This window comes from Centroberyx affinis, unplaced genomic scaffold (assembly GCF_046629955.1).
Source record: "Centroberyx affinis isolate AG114_WGS23_722 - 3 ecotype Tasmania unplaced genomic scaffold, CSIRO-AGI_Caff_v1 ptg003386l_1, whole genome shotgun sequence".
Classification (NCBI taxonomy): domain Eukaryota; kingdom Metazoa; phylum Chordata; class Actinopteri; order Beryciformes; family Berycidae; genus Centroberyx; species Centroberyx affinis.
Genome location: NW_027281374.1, coordinates 115020 through 132439, shown reverse-complemented (window position 1 = coordinate 132439; position 17420 = coordinate 115020). Strand labels below are relative to the sequence as shown.

The 17420-nt window shown below is 40.8% G+C and overlaps 1 protein-coding gene across 1 annotated transcript; it reads left to right on the top strand.

The window, feature by feature from the left end:
* The first annotated feature begins 1913 nt into the window (after positions 1 to 1913).
* LOC139660790 (peptidase inhibitor 15-like) lies at positions 1914 to 16743 on the top strand. Its single transcript, XM_071539020.1, is given in 8 exon segments — positions 1914 to 2030; positions 4076 to 4104; positions 4106 to 4145; positions 10303 to 10488; positions 12866 to 12984; positions 13973 to 14105; positions 15074 to 15189; positions 16344 to 16743. Coding segments are annotated over 8 exon segments (876 nt in total). The 3' UTR covers positions 16480 to 16743.
* Positions 16744 to 17420: the final 677 nt, after the last annotated feature.

The following is a 17420-nucleotide window of genomic DNA, read 5'->3' as shown; positions in this document are numbered from 1 at the left end:
AGGTTTAAACTATGCCATCTCCCAAACTGACCATAATATATCTGTGAGTGTTGATAGGGTTGGTGATGAATAGCCAGGGTCATGACTCAGCAATTGCTGAGTCATGACCCCACCCATTGGAGTTTCTACAAAGGCAACAAAGCAATATTATTATTCCACTATTTAGCATGGTGATATATTACCTCTTCACTAGACGTTTCTGCTGGATCCCTGCTCTAATTAGCTTAGCTTAGCTTAGCTTAGCTTACTCCTCTCTATTGTGAAAATGTGGTGTCAAAGGTAGTATTAGTATTAGAGTTTTTTTTTATTTTATTTTTTTTTATTATTACTTATTATTACTCTATCTCCCATCCACCTTATAGACCTCTTCCTAGTCTGACAATGTGGGACACAGGCAGGCGCACACACACACACACACACGCACACACACGCACACACACACACACGCACACACACACACGCACACACACGCACACACACACACACGCACACACACCAGATCAACACAATACCCGACAACTAATGTCACTTTGCTCTCTTGTTTTCTGGCTAGACTTTTATTAATTGTCCTGTCCTGTATTTATTGTTTTGTTTTTCCTGTGTTGTCCTGTCAATGTTCTGTCTTCTGTCTTGCAATAAAAAAAAAAGAATGACAGCTGTTCAGTGTTTTGTGACAGATTAAATAGTAATTCTGATGTTGTTTAAAAAAAAGAAATAAAAAAAAGAAAATGTGCCTTTTCTCTCCATTACAAATTACTTAATACCCTGTTAAATACCTAAAAAAAAAGTACAATTTGTATTTCAGTCTTAGCATTATGTCATCACGTATATGGTACATTTTGGTCTAGGTTGCTTTCTGGTGAGGAGAGATCACAGGACAACATAATTATTCACTCTCTCTCGCATATGAAAAACTTATGTCAGTTGAGTTTTGGAAAAAAAAAAATGTTTTAGTTAGTTTGTACTGTAGGCCCTACAATAAGGGTTCCAAAAGGGTTCTTGTTGGGGGGGGGGGGGGGGGGGGCAAGGATCTACGTAGAACCATAAAACACACACACACACGCACACACAAAACCACATACTTTACATGCTCACATTCCCTGCACAGAGTGTACAACATTAACTCCTGTAATACTAATCTTTCACCTTATTTGCCCCCTCTATTTTTAAAGTACAGCATTTTAAAATTAAAGCTGCAAAACCTGCTAAGTGGCATGGGAAAAGTGCTATGCAACTATTTCGCACAATCCTTTGTCTTTGTCTCTTTCTAGCACTCTCCCTCCCTTGTTTAGAAATGCGTGACCTCTATTCTGCCCATATGTCATATAACTACTGAGACGGGAACATCAAGACAGTTCCTGAAAAGTGTCTTGCCACAGTGAGGGAGAGAGACAGAGCTGCTTTACACTGATAAAAAAAAAAAAGTGGAGCAGGAAGCTATGAAAGCCTTTTAACAAGTCAGCCAGGAAGTCATATTTCCTTGTAGGGCTGAGAAGTCAGGGCCCCGAGTCATTTGCATCTCCCGCCCCGACTCCCGCGCTGACATGTTTACCGAGTGGGAAGAGAGCTGAATGATAAGTCCTGTTTGCTTTTTTGCGCTCCGCCCGTCTGTCTCTCGCGCTCTGGAGGAATTTCAAGTCTTGTAGGCATCTTCAGGGAGGCTTTCTCACTGCAGGGATGAGCTAAGCCGCTGTTTGGTTGCGTGCCAAGTGGGACAATGTATAAGCAGGAGTCATCTGGGTCAGCGGGATCATAATACAGGTAGGTGTTTCACTGCAGGAATTAGGATGTGTCATGTGCATGCATGGGTGTATATGCATTTTTTTTGTTGTTCAGTGTCCTGGGTGTTGTGGATGTGCTTGAACGTCTGTGTTATGTCCCATCGCCCCCCCCCCCCCCCCCAGCTTCTTGCCATGGCCTCTGAGGGCGCCGCGGAGAAGAGGGCCAACCTGGTGGCCTCCAGGGTCCACTGGAGCAACGTGGAGCTGCCCGAGCCGGCCCGAGGCGGGGAGGCTCACGGTACGGAACCCGTGAGGCGGGGGACGCCTCGGCATCGAAGGATTGGATCCTGAAAATGCTCAATCCGCGTTAGTTTACAGGACTGTGGCTCAGTAGGGATAATAACGTCTTCCAAAGTATTGCGGTCACACGCGTAAAACGTCTTAAAATGGCTAATAACCTCAGCAGTAGTCCATAGTGAGGTAAGCTTTCGTTCCCGCAGTTGGATTTGAGTCTTTCAATAAAGTTCAGTGGTAAAACTTTACAATAAGGGTTAACTAACAGTTAACTAATTAACATTTAACTAATGTGTCTGGTAATCATTTACTAATGGTGTTCATGTTAACTAAGGTATTAATTTATACATTATTTAATAGTCATCTTTATAAACTATTAAATAATGTATAAATTAATACCTTAGTTAACATGAACACCATTAGTAAATTAAACAGAAATTAACTGTTAATTAAGGGTTAGTTAATGCATATTAACAGTGTACCCTTATTGTAAAGTGTTACCACTCATTGGTTGGTTGACTTACTCTATTTGGAAACAAATAGTGAAATATACAATGGCTTTTGCAAAACAGCTTGAAAACCTATTTGTCATATAAAAAACAACCAAATGACTACTTGCATCTACAGTGAAAAATACTGTGTGTTCTTATCTAGAGAGTTTCTCTTGGCCAGAACAAGGAATAAATCAGACTCCCCAGCTGCACTAATATGGGACCCTGCCACTTGTTCCACTGGGCCCTGTCCAGAAACAACCTCATTAAACACAATACACACTCTTGCTCCTGCTTCCACACACCTTACACTGTATTCATGTCATATGGGAAATACAGTAGATGTAAGCTTCCTACTTGAAAATACTGTTCATCTCAGCTTTCAAGTTGCAAAAAGTACTAGAAAATAAGGGTCTCCGCAGCTTTTCAAATGGCGAATCAAATAAACTTGCTATTGATATTGAGAACAACAGTATGTAAGGAAGTGTATGGAATGACACTCATTTAAAATATAATAAAGAAAATAACAATTCATCATCATGATATTGTTTTGATATCGTTCCAGCGATTATTCTCATATGATCTCATATGTGAATGCAGCATGAAAGCCACTGTAGACATAATTGAGCCTCTTATTTCCTAGGGCCTTATCCAGAAAGTACCATTAATAACAACTACAATTGTATTTGCAGTTTAGTGAACATTCTTATCTGGAGTGCCATACAATAAACAGTGGAATTGTAACCATCTGCAGGGATCAAATTCAGTCCCCACCAATCAAATTCCTACCAACTTCATATCAAACTAATATGATAATTTGTTTTTGTTTTTTTTTACTTTCCCCAGACACCAAAACTTATGATTCATTTATTTAGGCAAGATGAATCACACCCCATTGTGAATGAAATTAATGAGGCCATTTATGAGGCTGTTGCAAGTAGCTATAAAACATTATGGCGTATCCTATGGGGACAGTGGTAGCTGAATGTTAGAGAAGTGGGCTTGTGATCATAAAGTCACCAGTATAAATCCCTATGTGAACAGGGGAAATGAATGAGAAACGTTTGCTATCTACCTTCACTGCTGTCATTGAACTATATGCTGAACCACTGAACCTCCAAATGCTCCAGTTATAGCGGATCAGTGTCCAAGACTGTGGTTGTACTAGGCAGCTCCCAGTTGCCAATAGTAGAAGAATGTGGTTGTACTGGGCAGCTCCCACTTGTCAATGTGTAAAAACTCTATGAATTGGTGTTGCTGAAAAAAGAACAAGTGCACTCAATCAACCTTGTCTGAGTAAATAAAGGTTAGAAAAGTATATGAGTTGCGGATTGTAGTGGCCAAGTGGTTAAAAATACTTTGTGGTGAAGGACTTTACAGACAGTACAACTCAATTTTCACCTTGAAAAGCCTCCAAGTGGTGGAATTTAAATGTTTTTTGCCAGTCATAGTGCCAGTATGTAAGAATACCATTGGGTGGAGTACACATTAAGTCCAAAAGGAAGTGAGAAGTGTACTTTGAGTTTGCAAACACCCCTGATCTAATGTTGAAGACTTACGAGTGTCCAGATGTCCTCAAGTTTATTGCTCTCTCTCCTCCGAGTCCAGTGAGGTTCAGATACTTCGATCTTCAGATAATGTTTCCAGGAATTATTTATGACAATATGATTCTGTGAGTGTATCTTCCAGTTTAATAATTTACCTATTCACCAGCCACTATAACATCAAAGCAAATACATTTTTTTTTGCAGTTCTACCAAGGTTCTTGAATCATGCAGTCTACTAAAAATGGACATAATTGGCCACAGAGAGGTGATAACAAGGCAGTAAGAGGATTGCAATGCCTAACCCTTGTTGCTGTGAAGAATTATCATGAGCAAGCAAAGTCAGCATTAAATTTTAATGTCATGGCGTCTTGATGGCTTTAAAGAGTTTGGATGCATGAACACTTCCAAGTTCTTGTTTTTAATCGTCAAGTTGTTTTGATGGTTATTCCTGTTTGATGTGAATGCAGCAATAGTTCCTGCCAAATAGACACTATGTAAGGATACTTTGGTAAAAGCTGTTGGAGATGTCTTGGAGAGTCTCCTTATTGAGGAAAAGGAAACAAAATGCTTCAGTTGTGTGAAAAACCAATAGTTTTTACTATTAGATTGTGTTAGACTGTATTATTGTGACTTTGCAGCTGCATGTAGGAACAAGAGCACATATCTGGTTTGGGTGGACAGTACGACAGCATTTCATCCTCCTGTCAGAGACACAGCCAGGGTGGAACATGCCAAGAGGTCTATCCCTATTTAACTCCTCATTCTACAAATCACAGAGTCAAACTGGGTAATCATTTGAGAAGAATGGTGTATTTACACATGGCAGCATCCCCACTGAATTGCATGTACAACTGACATAAACTAACATTTAGGCCTAAATTCTAAACAATAAAAGATATAAAGTAGAAGTGTTCTTGGGTGTTCAGATAGGAGACAGTTACAGAAAGTGTTGAATTTAAAAAGTGAGTCACCAAATGACTTAGTGACATGTGGCAAAGGGTAGGGTGTCCAGGAGTTGCGCAATCTCTGTAAGAGTTGATCTCAAGTCCCACAATGATCTGGACCATAATTCTATGAGATATTTCAATAGCACTGCACTGGCTTCTGATAAATCAGAGCAAGTGGGTGTGATGTAGACCAACTTCCAATAGACATGTTATGTTTCTATGTATTTCTATATATTGTCCATACTCTGGTTAAGGTCTTATTCAGGTGAAACCATTTCAATGAGCCTTTGATACTCTGTAATTGAGTCTCCCTGTTACCATCAATAAACCAGTTAACATAGTGTTCCCCCTCCCTCTTTGGCTGAGCAATAGTAGCTTACTTCTAATAGAGGGGAAATAAATGAAAATCCCTTGTTAAAGCTGCATTAGGCACCTTCACACTGTGGCGGCCCCAAGTGGCAGCAATTGAAAACTGTTTGAATTTTTAGACATTTTCAGGGACCTCATTACCCCGAAATCCTATAAATGTTACTCTTCTTAGTGGCTGGTAAGGGTGGAGATGGTGAAAAAATATATTTTTGCAGCAGGTTCAACCATCATTGATGAATCCAGCTGGTAAGGACAACATTTTGTATTTCACTCTTAGATTTCTTGCCAGTGACAGACATCAGAAATGAACTGGGGCAATTTGTAATTTAGTGCTGCTAAGACCCAGCTGTAACATCAAAATGTACTCATAATGCTGTACGATTCTGAGTTTCAGATGGTGAAAACCAAACGTGAGAGCAGGAAGGTGTTTCCATACCACATTGGACTAACCAGGCATCTTAACCAGGTTTCTCACAATCTCGGAACCCATCGTCGATCAGTCTGATGACGATTAGACTCGGCGATGGCCAATACTTTGGGGTTTCCAGTGTAGCCAGTGGACATCCGGGCCAAGACTTCCTCTTCCGTGTGCCGGTCATTGTTTACAGTCCGATTAGCAACTTGAGAGGCGAGAATGGAGTTTGAGTTGAGAGACGACGTCTCATATGCAGATATCTGTTTATAGAGATTAGCCGAAATATCGTCTGGACCTAAAACACCTACAAAAAGTATCGATGTTTGTGTATTGTGTGGAGAAACGTTCGACTCGTCGCTCTCAAGTTGCTAATTGGACTGTAAACAATGACCGGCGCACGGAAGAGGAAGTCTTGGCCCAGATGTCCGCTGGCTACACCGGAAACCCCGAAATATTGGCCATCGCCCCCAGAGTCTCATCGTCGTAAGACCGATAGACGATGGGTTCCGAGATTGGATTTCTCATAATTGGAGTGTGAGCTTAGCCGGGTTATTCTAACACAGTTGTGATCTTTACATGCGTCAACCCAAAACCATAGTAGTTCAATAACTGGTTTTGGAAGAGTGGGTGGTTCTTTGAAGTAGAACCTTGATGTGGGAACTCACTGTGGACCACTGCTCAGTCAGACGCTGCAGAATGGTGAATGGTGGTCAGTGAGTTCTGGTCATCAAAAAACTTCCATCATTTAGCTAATGGTTGTTCTACTACTTCACGGAACCCATCGTCTATCGGTCTGACGACGATTAGACTCTAGGGGCGATGGCCAATATTTTGGGGTTTCCGGTGTAGCCAGCGGACATCCGGGCCAAGACTTCCTCTTCCGTGCGCCGGTCATTGTTTACAGTCCGATTAGCAACTTGAGACACGATAATGGAATTGGAGTTGAGAGACGACGTCCACGACCGGATTGTTTCACAAGTTTTTTAGGTCCAGACGACATTTCGGCTAATCTCTATAAACAGATATCTGCATATGAGACGTCGTCTCTCAACTCCAAGAGTCCAAGAGTCAACGCCCCCAGAGTCTAATCGTCGTCAGACCGATAGATGATGGGTTCCGAGATTGCTACTTCACTGATGTGATCTCTGGTCTTCTGGTCTTAACAGTTCTGAATTTGATCCCTAACTAGCGATTGATGTTGCCCACACAGTTCCAGCCCCTCCACCACACACACTGATCGTGTCAATAGGTAGATGGTTTATTGTGGACTTCAAGAGCCCAGTGCAGACAGGGCAACCAGAATACGAATATAGTCATGTGGGTTGAGAGGGTACCACGGAGCATCTGCTCTTCTCTATCCATTGCTGCCTTGATTGGACACGGATGCTCCCCCCCGCCCCCTTTTCCCTCTTTGTGAGATACGTCACTCCTACACAGAGTAGGAGTTCTTGTCCATTCCTTGCTCACAGTTCTACACTTCTATGAACATATATTCATATGCAAATTAGCAAATGACATCATCTGGCAACTTTTGAGAAGCCAACAGTTACCAACCACTGTAACATTATTGTAATCTCCATAGAAGAGATACAGGCAGCTAATGGCAGGGGGCCAGAGAGCTCAGATCACATTTAATAAGACAACACTCTAGCATGTATTAATAAAGCACACGTTTCATCAGCAGTGCTTCTATGTATGCATGTAGTATTCTATAAGCTATGTTTGCTAACGTTAACTATACTCTCCATAGAAGGGATGAAGGCAGCTGACCAACTGGGGAGCCAGACAGCTGAAATCACATCCAAATAAACTGGGAAGTGAGAAGAATCTGTATTTGTTAAATAACTATGCTCCTCAAGCATGACAAACACTATTCTATTCTATTCTATTCTATTCTACTAGCCTTGTACAGCCTTTGTTGGACAAGTGCCTATTCTCCAGAGACACCGACTCAGCTCCTCTGGATGACAACAGCAGCTTGTGAATCACTCAGCTTTAATTTCTTCACGAACTTGCCAAGGAAAATTATGGTCCATTTAGAGGTTGTTGTTTTTTTTTCTTCTTGGCAGAGATACCGGCCAGAAGGGGGAAAACCCCTCTGGACCGAGCCACATCGCAACAAGTGCAATCTCCGCGGTACAGTGAAGCTGACAACACCCTCACGGCAAAGGAGACCTTGATAATGACCTGAGGTATCGAATGACTTCTTGTTGTAAACGCTGGACCAGCTCTGCACAGCTACAATCAAGCCTTCCCAGCCCCTCACAGTTCAACTGTGGCCAAGTTTGGCTGTGTGGAGTAGATTTTTATTTTTTTCATATGTATACACACTACGTCATGTTGGAGGCCTTTGGTATCTTGAGCCAAATCTAAATAAGGGCAAGGAGGTTTAAGTGTGGCCTCAGAGGAGAAAGGAAAACATATGGGTTTAGGGAAAAGTTTGCATTGTACAGGGAATACAGAGACTTTTCATAGCTTGTCCAAACAAGTAGGACACTGCCTCCTGTCCCTCTGATAGCCCTCCAATGCATGACTGTCCTCCTGGTTTAATAGGTGAGGGTGTATACCATGCAGTGGAATCATAAAGCATGAGTTCAAATATCTTCTTTCACCCTCTCCTGTTGTTACTGTCAGTCTCAGTTAGTCAACAGTTAGTTCCGGTCGAGTAATTTGATTGGACAAGAGGCATTCCATGAGTGCTGATATACAGTATAACAGCACTGGGACTTTTTACTGTATGTATCACTCCGCTTCACAGGTGTTCTAATTAACCTTGATTAGGCTACACAAAACTTGAACTTCATTCGCACCTAGTAGTGACAGCGTAAATATGGATACATTTGACCTTAATTATGAACGGTCGTCAGAGGAGGACGATTGGGAAGAAAGTAAGCTGAATTCGTCCGTGCAAACCTCAAAGTAGCTAGCTAGCCTGCAGTCGGGAAAAGCCTGCAGTCAACACTTGGTAGTGGAATCCTGAGGGAACTGTTTGATCTAGTTGTGCACAATAACCAACCATTTAATCTTAAAGTGATGTTGAACTTTGGTAGTAGCTTGGAAATTCTTCCGACTGAATTTCCTGCAATACCCTGTAACCAATCCTGAAACTAACGTGTGCTATGTGGAGATTTCCGTGAGACGTAATGATATAAACAAATTGCTACCTACCTCTTCACTTGTCACTGTGGGACATGTAACCTTCAGCGGGAGAAAAATCTGGCAAAGTGAGACTGGTAACTGGCGATATTTCTCCGTAGGTACGTTTATTTTAGCCATTAGCCTTCATGCACGGTTTGTCCTTAAGGGCTTCCGTTGCCCAGTAGCTTTGCTGTGTGTGTTTACAAAATGTGTTGCGGTTTCTATGGCCCTCTAGTGGTCAGAAAAAAATCACTTAAAGAGACATGTAACAAAGACATGTACCAGTAGGATTCGAAAATTGATGAATTTGGCGACCCATTGTGTCCCTTAGTGGTAGTGTCACTGTCTTGCCACTTGTTCCCCCTCTCTGCTGACAGAAGACAAATGTGTATACAGAAGAGGTAAGGTGAAACTGCCATAATGTAAACTGAATAATAGAACTGGAACACATTTGTGTAAGGAGGCAAATTATTTTTTCACACGGCGCAAGATGTGTTTATCAGGAGCAAATATTTTACTTACAACCAGGCTACATTGAGCTAGTGAAGCAGTTTTGTGTAACAGATGTGGAATTTATGTGTGAAAGTTTTATTAATTTATTAAGATTCCTCCTTAAACACTATGAAACCAAACCCCTTAACTTTATCACTGAAATGTCCTTAATTTCTCATTACGTAAACACGAATTATCCATTAAAAATAACAGCTTTAGAAAAGTAAGGTTAGTATCATGGGTTTATAAGGGATTTATTCATGGGTTGGTTCATGGAAACACTAGAAATTAAGGGATTTTTGTTATGCCTTTTGTGCATGGTTTACAGGTTATTAATGAGTTATTAATGGGAAGTTCCTGTCTCCCTGAATTTTAGCTTAAATTAGAAAGTAGCCTAAGCAGTCAAACATTAAGGAGGTTTTGATGGGGTCTCCTCCACTAATAACTCCCTTAACTCATTTTAAGGGGATTTTGCATGAAATAATGTAAATGTAAGGGTATTTTAAGGGATTACTGGTTTGCATTCTTTATTTTCACTTCTGTACAATGTATTGGGCTACTCGTTGTGTTCATGGGGGTTTTATTTTGAAAGTTCTAACAGTTTTTTTTTTTTCTGGCTGGCTCGACACTGGGGGCTGAACCCAGTCACCTTTAAAGGCTACTCAATCATATAAAGTTTCAATGTAGAGCAACTAAATATCTCTAAGAGACAAAAAGTCGACACATTCTCCAAGGCAAAGACATTTCACTTTGCCATCCGTTGACTAGCCTTTTCCCCCCTGCATGTTTGATGGGTATTTCCAAGGGGTAAATATGAGAGACGTGTATTTGTTGTCCTGTTTGTTCCTCCTGTGCGGAGTAAATGGATGGGTTATCAGCCCCACGGAGTCTCCGGCGACGGGAAACCTTTCCGATATCAATTTAATTCATGTCATTAAACCCAGCGGGTCGCCGAGCATCCACAGAACACGGAGGAAACGGTTCATAACTCAAAGCGACATGGTTGCCATCCTGGACTACCACAACAAAGTGAGAGCAAACGTCTTCCCACCTGCAGCGAATATGGAGTATATGGTAAGAGAAACGGTTTTTGTCTTCTAGGCTATGTTTTGGAGCGGGAAATGTGTTGGTGTTGAAGTTGTTAACGCATTCAATCTCGTATTTTTCCGCCATGGCACAGTGTTACTGATGAGTAACTCATATGGAGAGTGTCATGCTAATTATTAGATGCCAGTCTTCAATTCGGCATACATTCAATAAGCCAACAGTACACATTTCAATAAAATTTTAACTTTTAGAGTCGGCTTGCATGTTATCCACACTGTCTTGTAACACCAAAACACACTGTGTTGGGCGGTAGCGAGGAGTGTGAAGCACTAGGTTATTAATAATATTATATTGATGTAATGTGCCGCTTGGAGTATCATTTATATCCCGAATGTAACTGGAGACCCTATCGATTCGTAAAAACGTCTTAAGTTATGTTCTACTGTAGGCTGTGTTTGCCGATAAATGCCTCATAAAATAGCCAGATTTTTCAATGGAGTTTGGTGTGCTGGTTTCTCCATAGGGGAGTGCGGAATATATACTTGCCTGAGGGCAGTGGCGTGCACAGAGGGGGGCGGGGGGCAACTGCCCCTGCCCCTTTTTGCCTTTTTGCTGTGAGTGCCTTATTTTTTAAAGTTTTTTTTTTTTTTTGCTTAAGGACAGGAAAGACAGGGCAGAGAGGGGAGATGACATGCAGCAAAGGTCACGGGCATTATCAAACCCATTCCACTGTGATGAGGACTTCATCTTAATCATATGCACTCTACCGGTTGAGCCCTTCCATGCTTCATTTTTGCCGTAACTTCACACCAGAGGGGCAGCTCAAATACCCATCTTTTGTGACCTGGGCAAAAATGAAGCATGTTTTTTTTCTACTGTAGGGCACCCTCGTAGAACAAAAGACCCTCGCTTTTTTTTCTAATGGGACACTTCCATGCTTCCACAAGGAAATATGTGTTTTTTCTACCATAGGGGCCCTAACAGCTTGGTTGATGCACTGACTTGCTGTTTACCACATTACATTACATTAACTTTATTATCCCCAGGGAGAAATGACCTTTGCAGTAGAGTGCATACAACATACAGACACATCACCAGGGGTACACAGTAACACAATACACAATAAATACATCACCAACAACGATACCACACAAAATAATTCAGTACCACACACGATATTCAGTAGGCAGGAAATACCATGGATAATCTATTTCATTGTAAGGTGCAGGGCCCAGCATCAGTCAGCTGGTCTGCTCAAAGTGTGTTTCTGTGTGTGTATTTGTGAGTATTTGCATGCATGTGTGTGTGTAAATGCTGTTTACATGTATGCGCTCATAGTAAATAGGTTGATCAGGTGGTGTCTTTTTAAAAGTTTCAGCTTCTACCAATCTTAATGAATTTTCAACTTTTTTGCCTCTTCTCTTCTCTTATCTGTCCCTCTGCAGATCAACCATAAAATTTCACAGCATCCATTTTGTCTGAATAAAAACTTTTTATAAAATGTTGACACTGAGTTTAGTGTGCTGGGAAGATTGAATAAGTGTAGTTGACCTTTGATTTGGTACTTTGCCATGTGTGGTGATATTGCCAAATATCAGACCAATTAGAATAGACACCAACCACTCATACTTATGAATGTGTTACAACAGTGTTGTTTACCTGCATGTAATATATCATCATCAATAATTTTTTACAGAATTCTGCATGTTTCACAATAACATCATAATTTCGTTTCAACGAAATAATGAAACAAGGAACCTGTTTTTAGACACACAAATCATTAAATAGGTTAAAGGTTATTGAAATATTGATAATGCAGTAAGATAATTGGACTTAAAATGTCTCAGTTTTGAAGAGCAATAAACAATGCATAATTTCCCTAAGATCAGCGCATTGCAAAAAGCATTACACACAAACGAACGCCCACACAGAGCCCGGCACTTATAGTTATAGGTGCTCCTCCACAGCACCTAATATAGTTGTTCTCAATATGGGGTCCGGGGACCACCAGGGGTCCTAGAGGGGGTTCCAGGGGGTCCCCAGCAAATTGATCAATTGTTTAACTTCACTATTATGAATGTAGAAGAATGACTATTTTGATCATAGTTTCACTGCTATCCCTCCACCTACAATACAGATAGTCATGGAATTCTGAACAAAATCATATCTGACAATAAAAATATTCTCAGATTTGGGTCCGAGAGACAAAATCTCATCAAATGGGGGTCCGTGGCCCTAATGTGGACTAAATTAGGGGTCCTTGATATGAAAAAGGTTGAGAATCACTGACCTAATAACCAAAACCAATAGTGGGGCGACAGTGTTTCATCAACAGGGGGCACCATTCTTCATACCTATTGAGACTTTATCCCTCTCTCTTTTGGAAAACTCTTGATCTTGACAGGTATGGGACAATGATTTGGCCAGGACCGCTGAAGCCTGGGCTGCTACCTGTCTGTGGGAACATGGACCTGCTTACCTGCTGCAGTTCTACGGACAGAACCTGTCTGTCAGGACGGGAGGGTCGGTAGAATACACACCTAAACACACACACACACATAGGGCACATGGAATTGAATAGTTTGGGAATTTGAAAAAATGTCCGGAAAAGTATGGAAAATGTTGCGGTTCAGGTCCGATACACACATAATTCTAGCTTTTATGTTGTTGTAGAGCCACTTTGAGTCCACAGTTTGTGTTGATGTGAAGAATAATGTTCAGATAGAGGGACGCTCTTATTACCCAGCCGCTGTCAGCATGCATTATATCAAATACCCACCAAAATCAAATCCAGTCAAGAACATAGGGTCTGGGAAAAATATGGAATTTTAAAATGGAAACCGTGTAGGAACCCTGCCAATCATCTCACATATTGTGATATTTGTCGCTGTGAAGAACAATCTTCATCTATACAGTGATATGACCTAGTTAGCAGGGGCAAGATGCCTATCTGCGTAAATGATATTGAACACCAGACCAACTCTTCAAAACAAATCAAGGTCTGGAAAATGTACAGAATTTTTAATTGAAAATGTGTAGGAACCTTGTGGCTCATACTTGCGGATAGGGTTTGACCAATATAGGTTTTTGAAGGCTGATAACAATACTGATAATTTTAGATTGAAGCTGATAATAGTTGATATTCTGTGCCGATATTCAGTATCTTTAAATTTGACTTGATTTTCATCCCAAAAAATTAGAAAAATATTCAGTGTTTCTGAATTGTATTCTTGTCAGGGTGGAAAATCCTCTGAAACTCTCCCCTAAAACTCTCCATTGAGACCCAGGATAATAATAATAAGAAAAATAAGAATACAAATCATAATAAAGCAAATTCATGCATACATGTGTGAAATCTGATCAAAATGTCGCAATAGAATAAATTCAGGCTAAGGGTTTCCCATAGACAACCAGTGTAGTCTATAAGTGTATATTGCATAGTCTATAGTCCAGGCAATGACATTCATCATTATGTCCCCAGTACCAACCCTCCATTCTCTCTTTACCACAGCTATCGCTCCATTCTGCAGCTGGTCAAACCATGGTATGATGAAGTGAATGACTATGTGTTCCCTTACCCTCGCTTCTGCAACCCCAGGTGCCCCATGCACTGCTATGGGCCCATGTGTACACACTACACACAGGTAAGTATTTCTGAAACGTCACTGACATCAAGACCTCTGATCTTGTGGGAACTCACGCAATCTTGCTTCAGTCAATATAATATGTACATTAATGGTTACAATTGAATTTTTAAACTCCTCACACTACCAAATAATCTCGGGTGAGCATCGGTCCTGACCAAACCTCAGATTGGGGATTCCCCTTCTGATTGTCAGGATGTGCAAATATGGTGTTATTCTGTAGACTTATTCACTAAGAAATGTATGCAGATCACATTGTAGCATTAACAAGCCTGTGAAAAGAGCACTGGGCAAGCAAATAGCCCACTTTGTCACCAATTACAAGTACAAATTGCTTCAGCTGTAAGACTAATCCACCAAGGCAGACACCCTTGCACCCTAAAGCCCCTTTAAAATTGGAGCGTTCTCTGATGTGATCTGAGATTCGAGGATAGAAAACCATTTCCCTTGTTGTCCAACTTGCTGGCGACGATACTGCATCTTGCAATATTGATAGCAGCCAATCTTAATGGACAAACTCTTTGGGCAAAGTCTTTGTCTGCCACCTTCCAAAGGATCTTACATGTATTACAGTAATTTGAGGGAGTTGGTGTCGCATAATCTCGATTCGAATGGCCTCACCTACAAGTAAATGTTATGTGGGTAAAACAATATTTACATATTGTTTGCATATGCTTCATCATAGCAGGCACAAAGAAGCTTTATTTTTTGACCAGTGCTTGATTAGACAGCTTTCCACTCATTGTGCATGGTTAGTGGTGATATAGTGTACACTTTTCGCTTTGCAAACCTTTTGTGAATCTGGGCCTCAGTGTTGTGTTCACATGACATCTATGTGGATACCCAATTTCTGTTGTCTGATTGAATGTTAATCTGTATATATTTTTTGACAATTATATAAATGAATGTATTGAAGTGCAAAGATAACAGTACAATGCTGAGAAAACGTTTTTTGTAATTTGCTTTAGATGGTGTGGGCATCGACCACCAGAGTGGGCTGTGCCATCCAGACCTGCTATAACATGTTGGTGTGGGGAACACTGTGGAGAGAGGCCACCTTCCTCGTCTGCAACTACTCACCTAAGTATGTTTGTGCTTTTTGTATCTGTCTCTGTGAGGTTTCACGACAAAAAAGCAGAAATGCCACAAAATCAACCTAAAAATAGTCCGGCTGTGATCAATCTCAGAACCCATCGTCTATCGGTCTGACGGCGATTAGACTCTGGGGGCGACGGCCAATATTTCGGGGTTTCCGGTGGAGCCAGCGGACATCCGGGCCAAGACTTCCTCTTCCGTGCGCCGGTCATTGTTTACAGTCCGATTAGCAACTTTAGACGCGAGAATGAAACGTTTCTCCACGCAATACACAAACATCGCTACTTTTTGTAGGTGTTTTAGGTCCAGACGACATTTCGGCTAATCTCTATAAACAGATATCTGCATATGAGACGTCGTCTCTCAACTCCGACTCCATTCTCGCATCTCAAGTTGACGATAATACCTTTTTACTCGTGATGATGAGGATGTTGTTTCTACCTACGCTGATGATGATGATGTTTCTAACAGCGATGATGATGGCATTGTTTCTACCAGAGGTGATGAGAAGTTGTCTCTCCCCGTGGTGACGATGATGTTGTTTCTACCCGTGGTGATGTTGAAGACGTTTCTACCAGCAGGGATGATGACGTGTCTACCTGCGAAGATGATGACATTGTTGCTACCAGTAGTGAAGAGGACGTTGTTTTTTTTTCAAAGATTTTTTTTGGGGCATTTCTGCTTTATTGTACAGTCAGAGGAGAGAGAGACAGGAAAGACAGGGCAGAGAGAGGGGATGACATGCAGCAAAGGGCACGGACTGGACTTAGCCTTAATGGTACGGTATGGTAATTGCTCAACGTCATCATCACCCATGGTGATGTCATCCAGATACAGATCACTTTTTAATACGAGGTAAATGGGATCTTGTGTATAGGGTCTATTTGCATGAAAAGTACAGAATGGGTGACATTTCTGATATATTGGAGCTGCCACACCTGACACTGACACTATTTATATAATCGAAGTCCTTTGTCCATATCCCTCATTTTGCCTTTTCTATTATTCAGTCAAACAAGAACTGAATCCCTCGATGCCTATCTGTCTGCCTAACCAGCAAACCAGGCCCACATGACTCTAAAAAAGGAATTAATTTTAGAGAACAGGGTTCCATCTTGCAAATAATTTTTTTCTTCTCACCAGGGGAAACTGGATAGGAGAAGCCCCATATCGAGTGGGTATTCCTTGTTCAGCCTGCCCATCCAGCTATGGAGGCTCCTGCAGCAACAATATGTGCTTCCCAGCCATCCAGTCCAACTACATGTATTGGTTCAAGTAAACAGAGTGGTTAATAGTGGCTATGGTGGGAAAGTGATGGATTATTTGTAACTGGATTACAATAGTCATTTTTCAAAACATGGTAAGTGTAGTCTGTTAAAGTTATAGGAAAAATGATCAGATAGCAGATATTCTGAAAAATAATAATGCTTGGACAGCAGAGGCAAAATATAAGTATGAACCATATATGAAACATTTTGAAAGCATGTCATTAGAATATACTCTGAATGACATTTTGAATGCAACCCCCACTGCCCAGTGTTTTTAGGGAATCCCAAATCTTGGGAATATTTATGTCTGTATCTGCCCACTTATTGCAGTAAAAAATATTTTGCATAAAGCATGATTATGCATTATGAAATGTGCTGGAAAGCTGTGCTTTATAGCTTAAGAAAGTGGTAGCGTTGATTATGGCACCCAGGGCTACAGCCAGGGATATAGAGGAGGGTGAATCCACAGTAACACTTTACAATAAGGGTCACTAAGTTAAGGGTTAGTTAATGCTTAATGAGGGTTAGTTCATGCTTAATAAGCATGAACTAACCCTTAATTAGCAGTTAATTAATGTGTAATTTACTAATGGTGTTCATGTTAACTAAGGTATTAATTTATACATTATTTAATAGTTTATAAAGATGACTATTAAATAATGTATAAATGAATACCTTAGTTAACATGAACACCATTAGTAAATGATCACCAGACACATTAGTTAACTGTTAATTAAGGGTTAGCTAATGCTTATTAAGCATTAACTAACCCTTAACTTAGTGACCCTTATTGTAAAGTGTTACCCATAAATTCATAATACACACCATAGAAAGTAGTATCAAACTAATGTAAGTTATATGAAGACAGGGTCTTTTAAGGAGAAAGAAAACATAATTTAACGCTTTTCTGAAAATATAGTTGATTTTTGTTCAAACTGGTGGTTATTTGCCT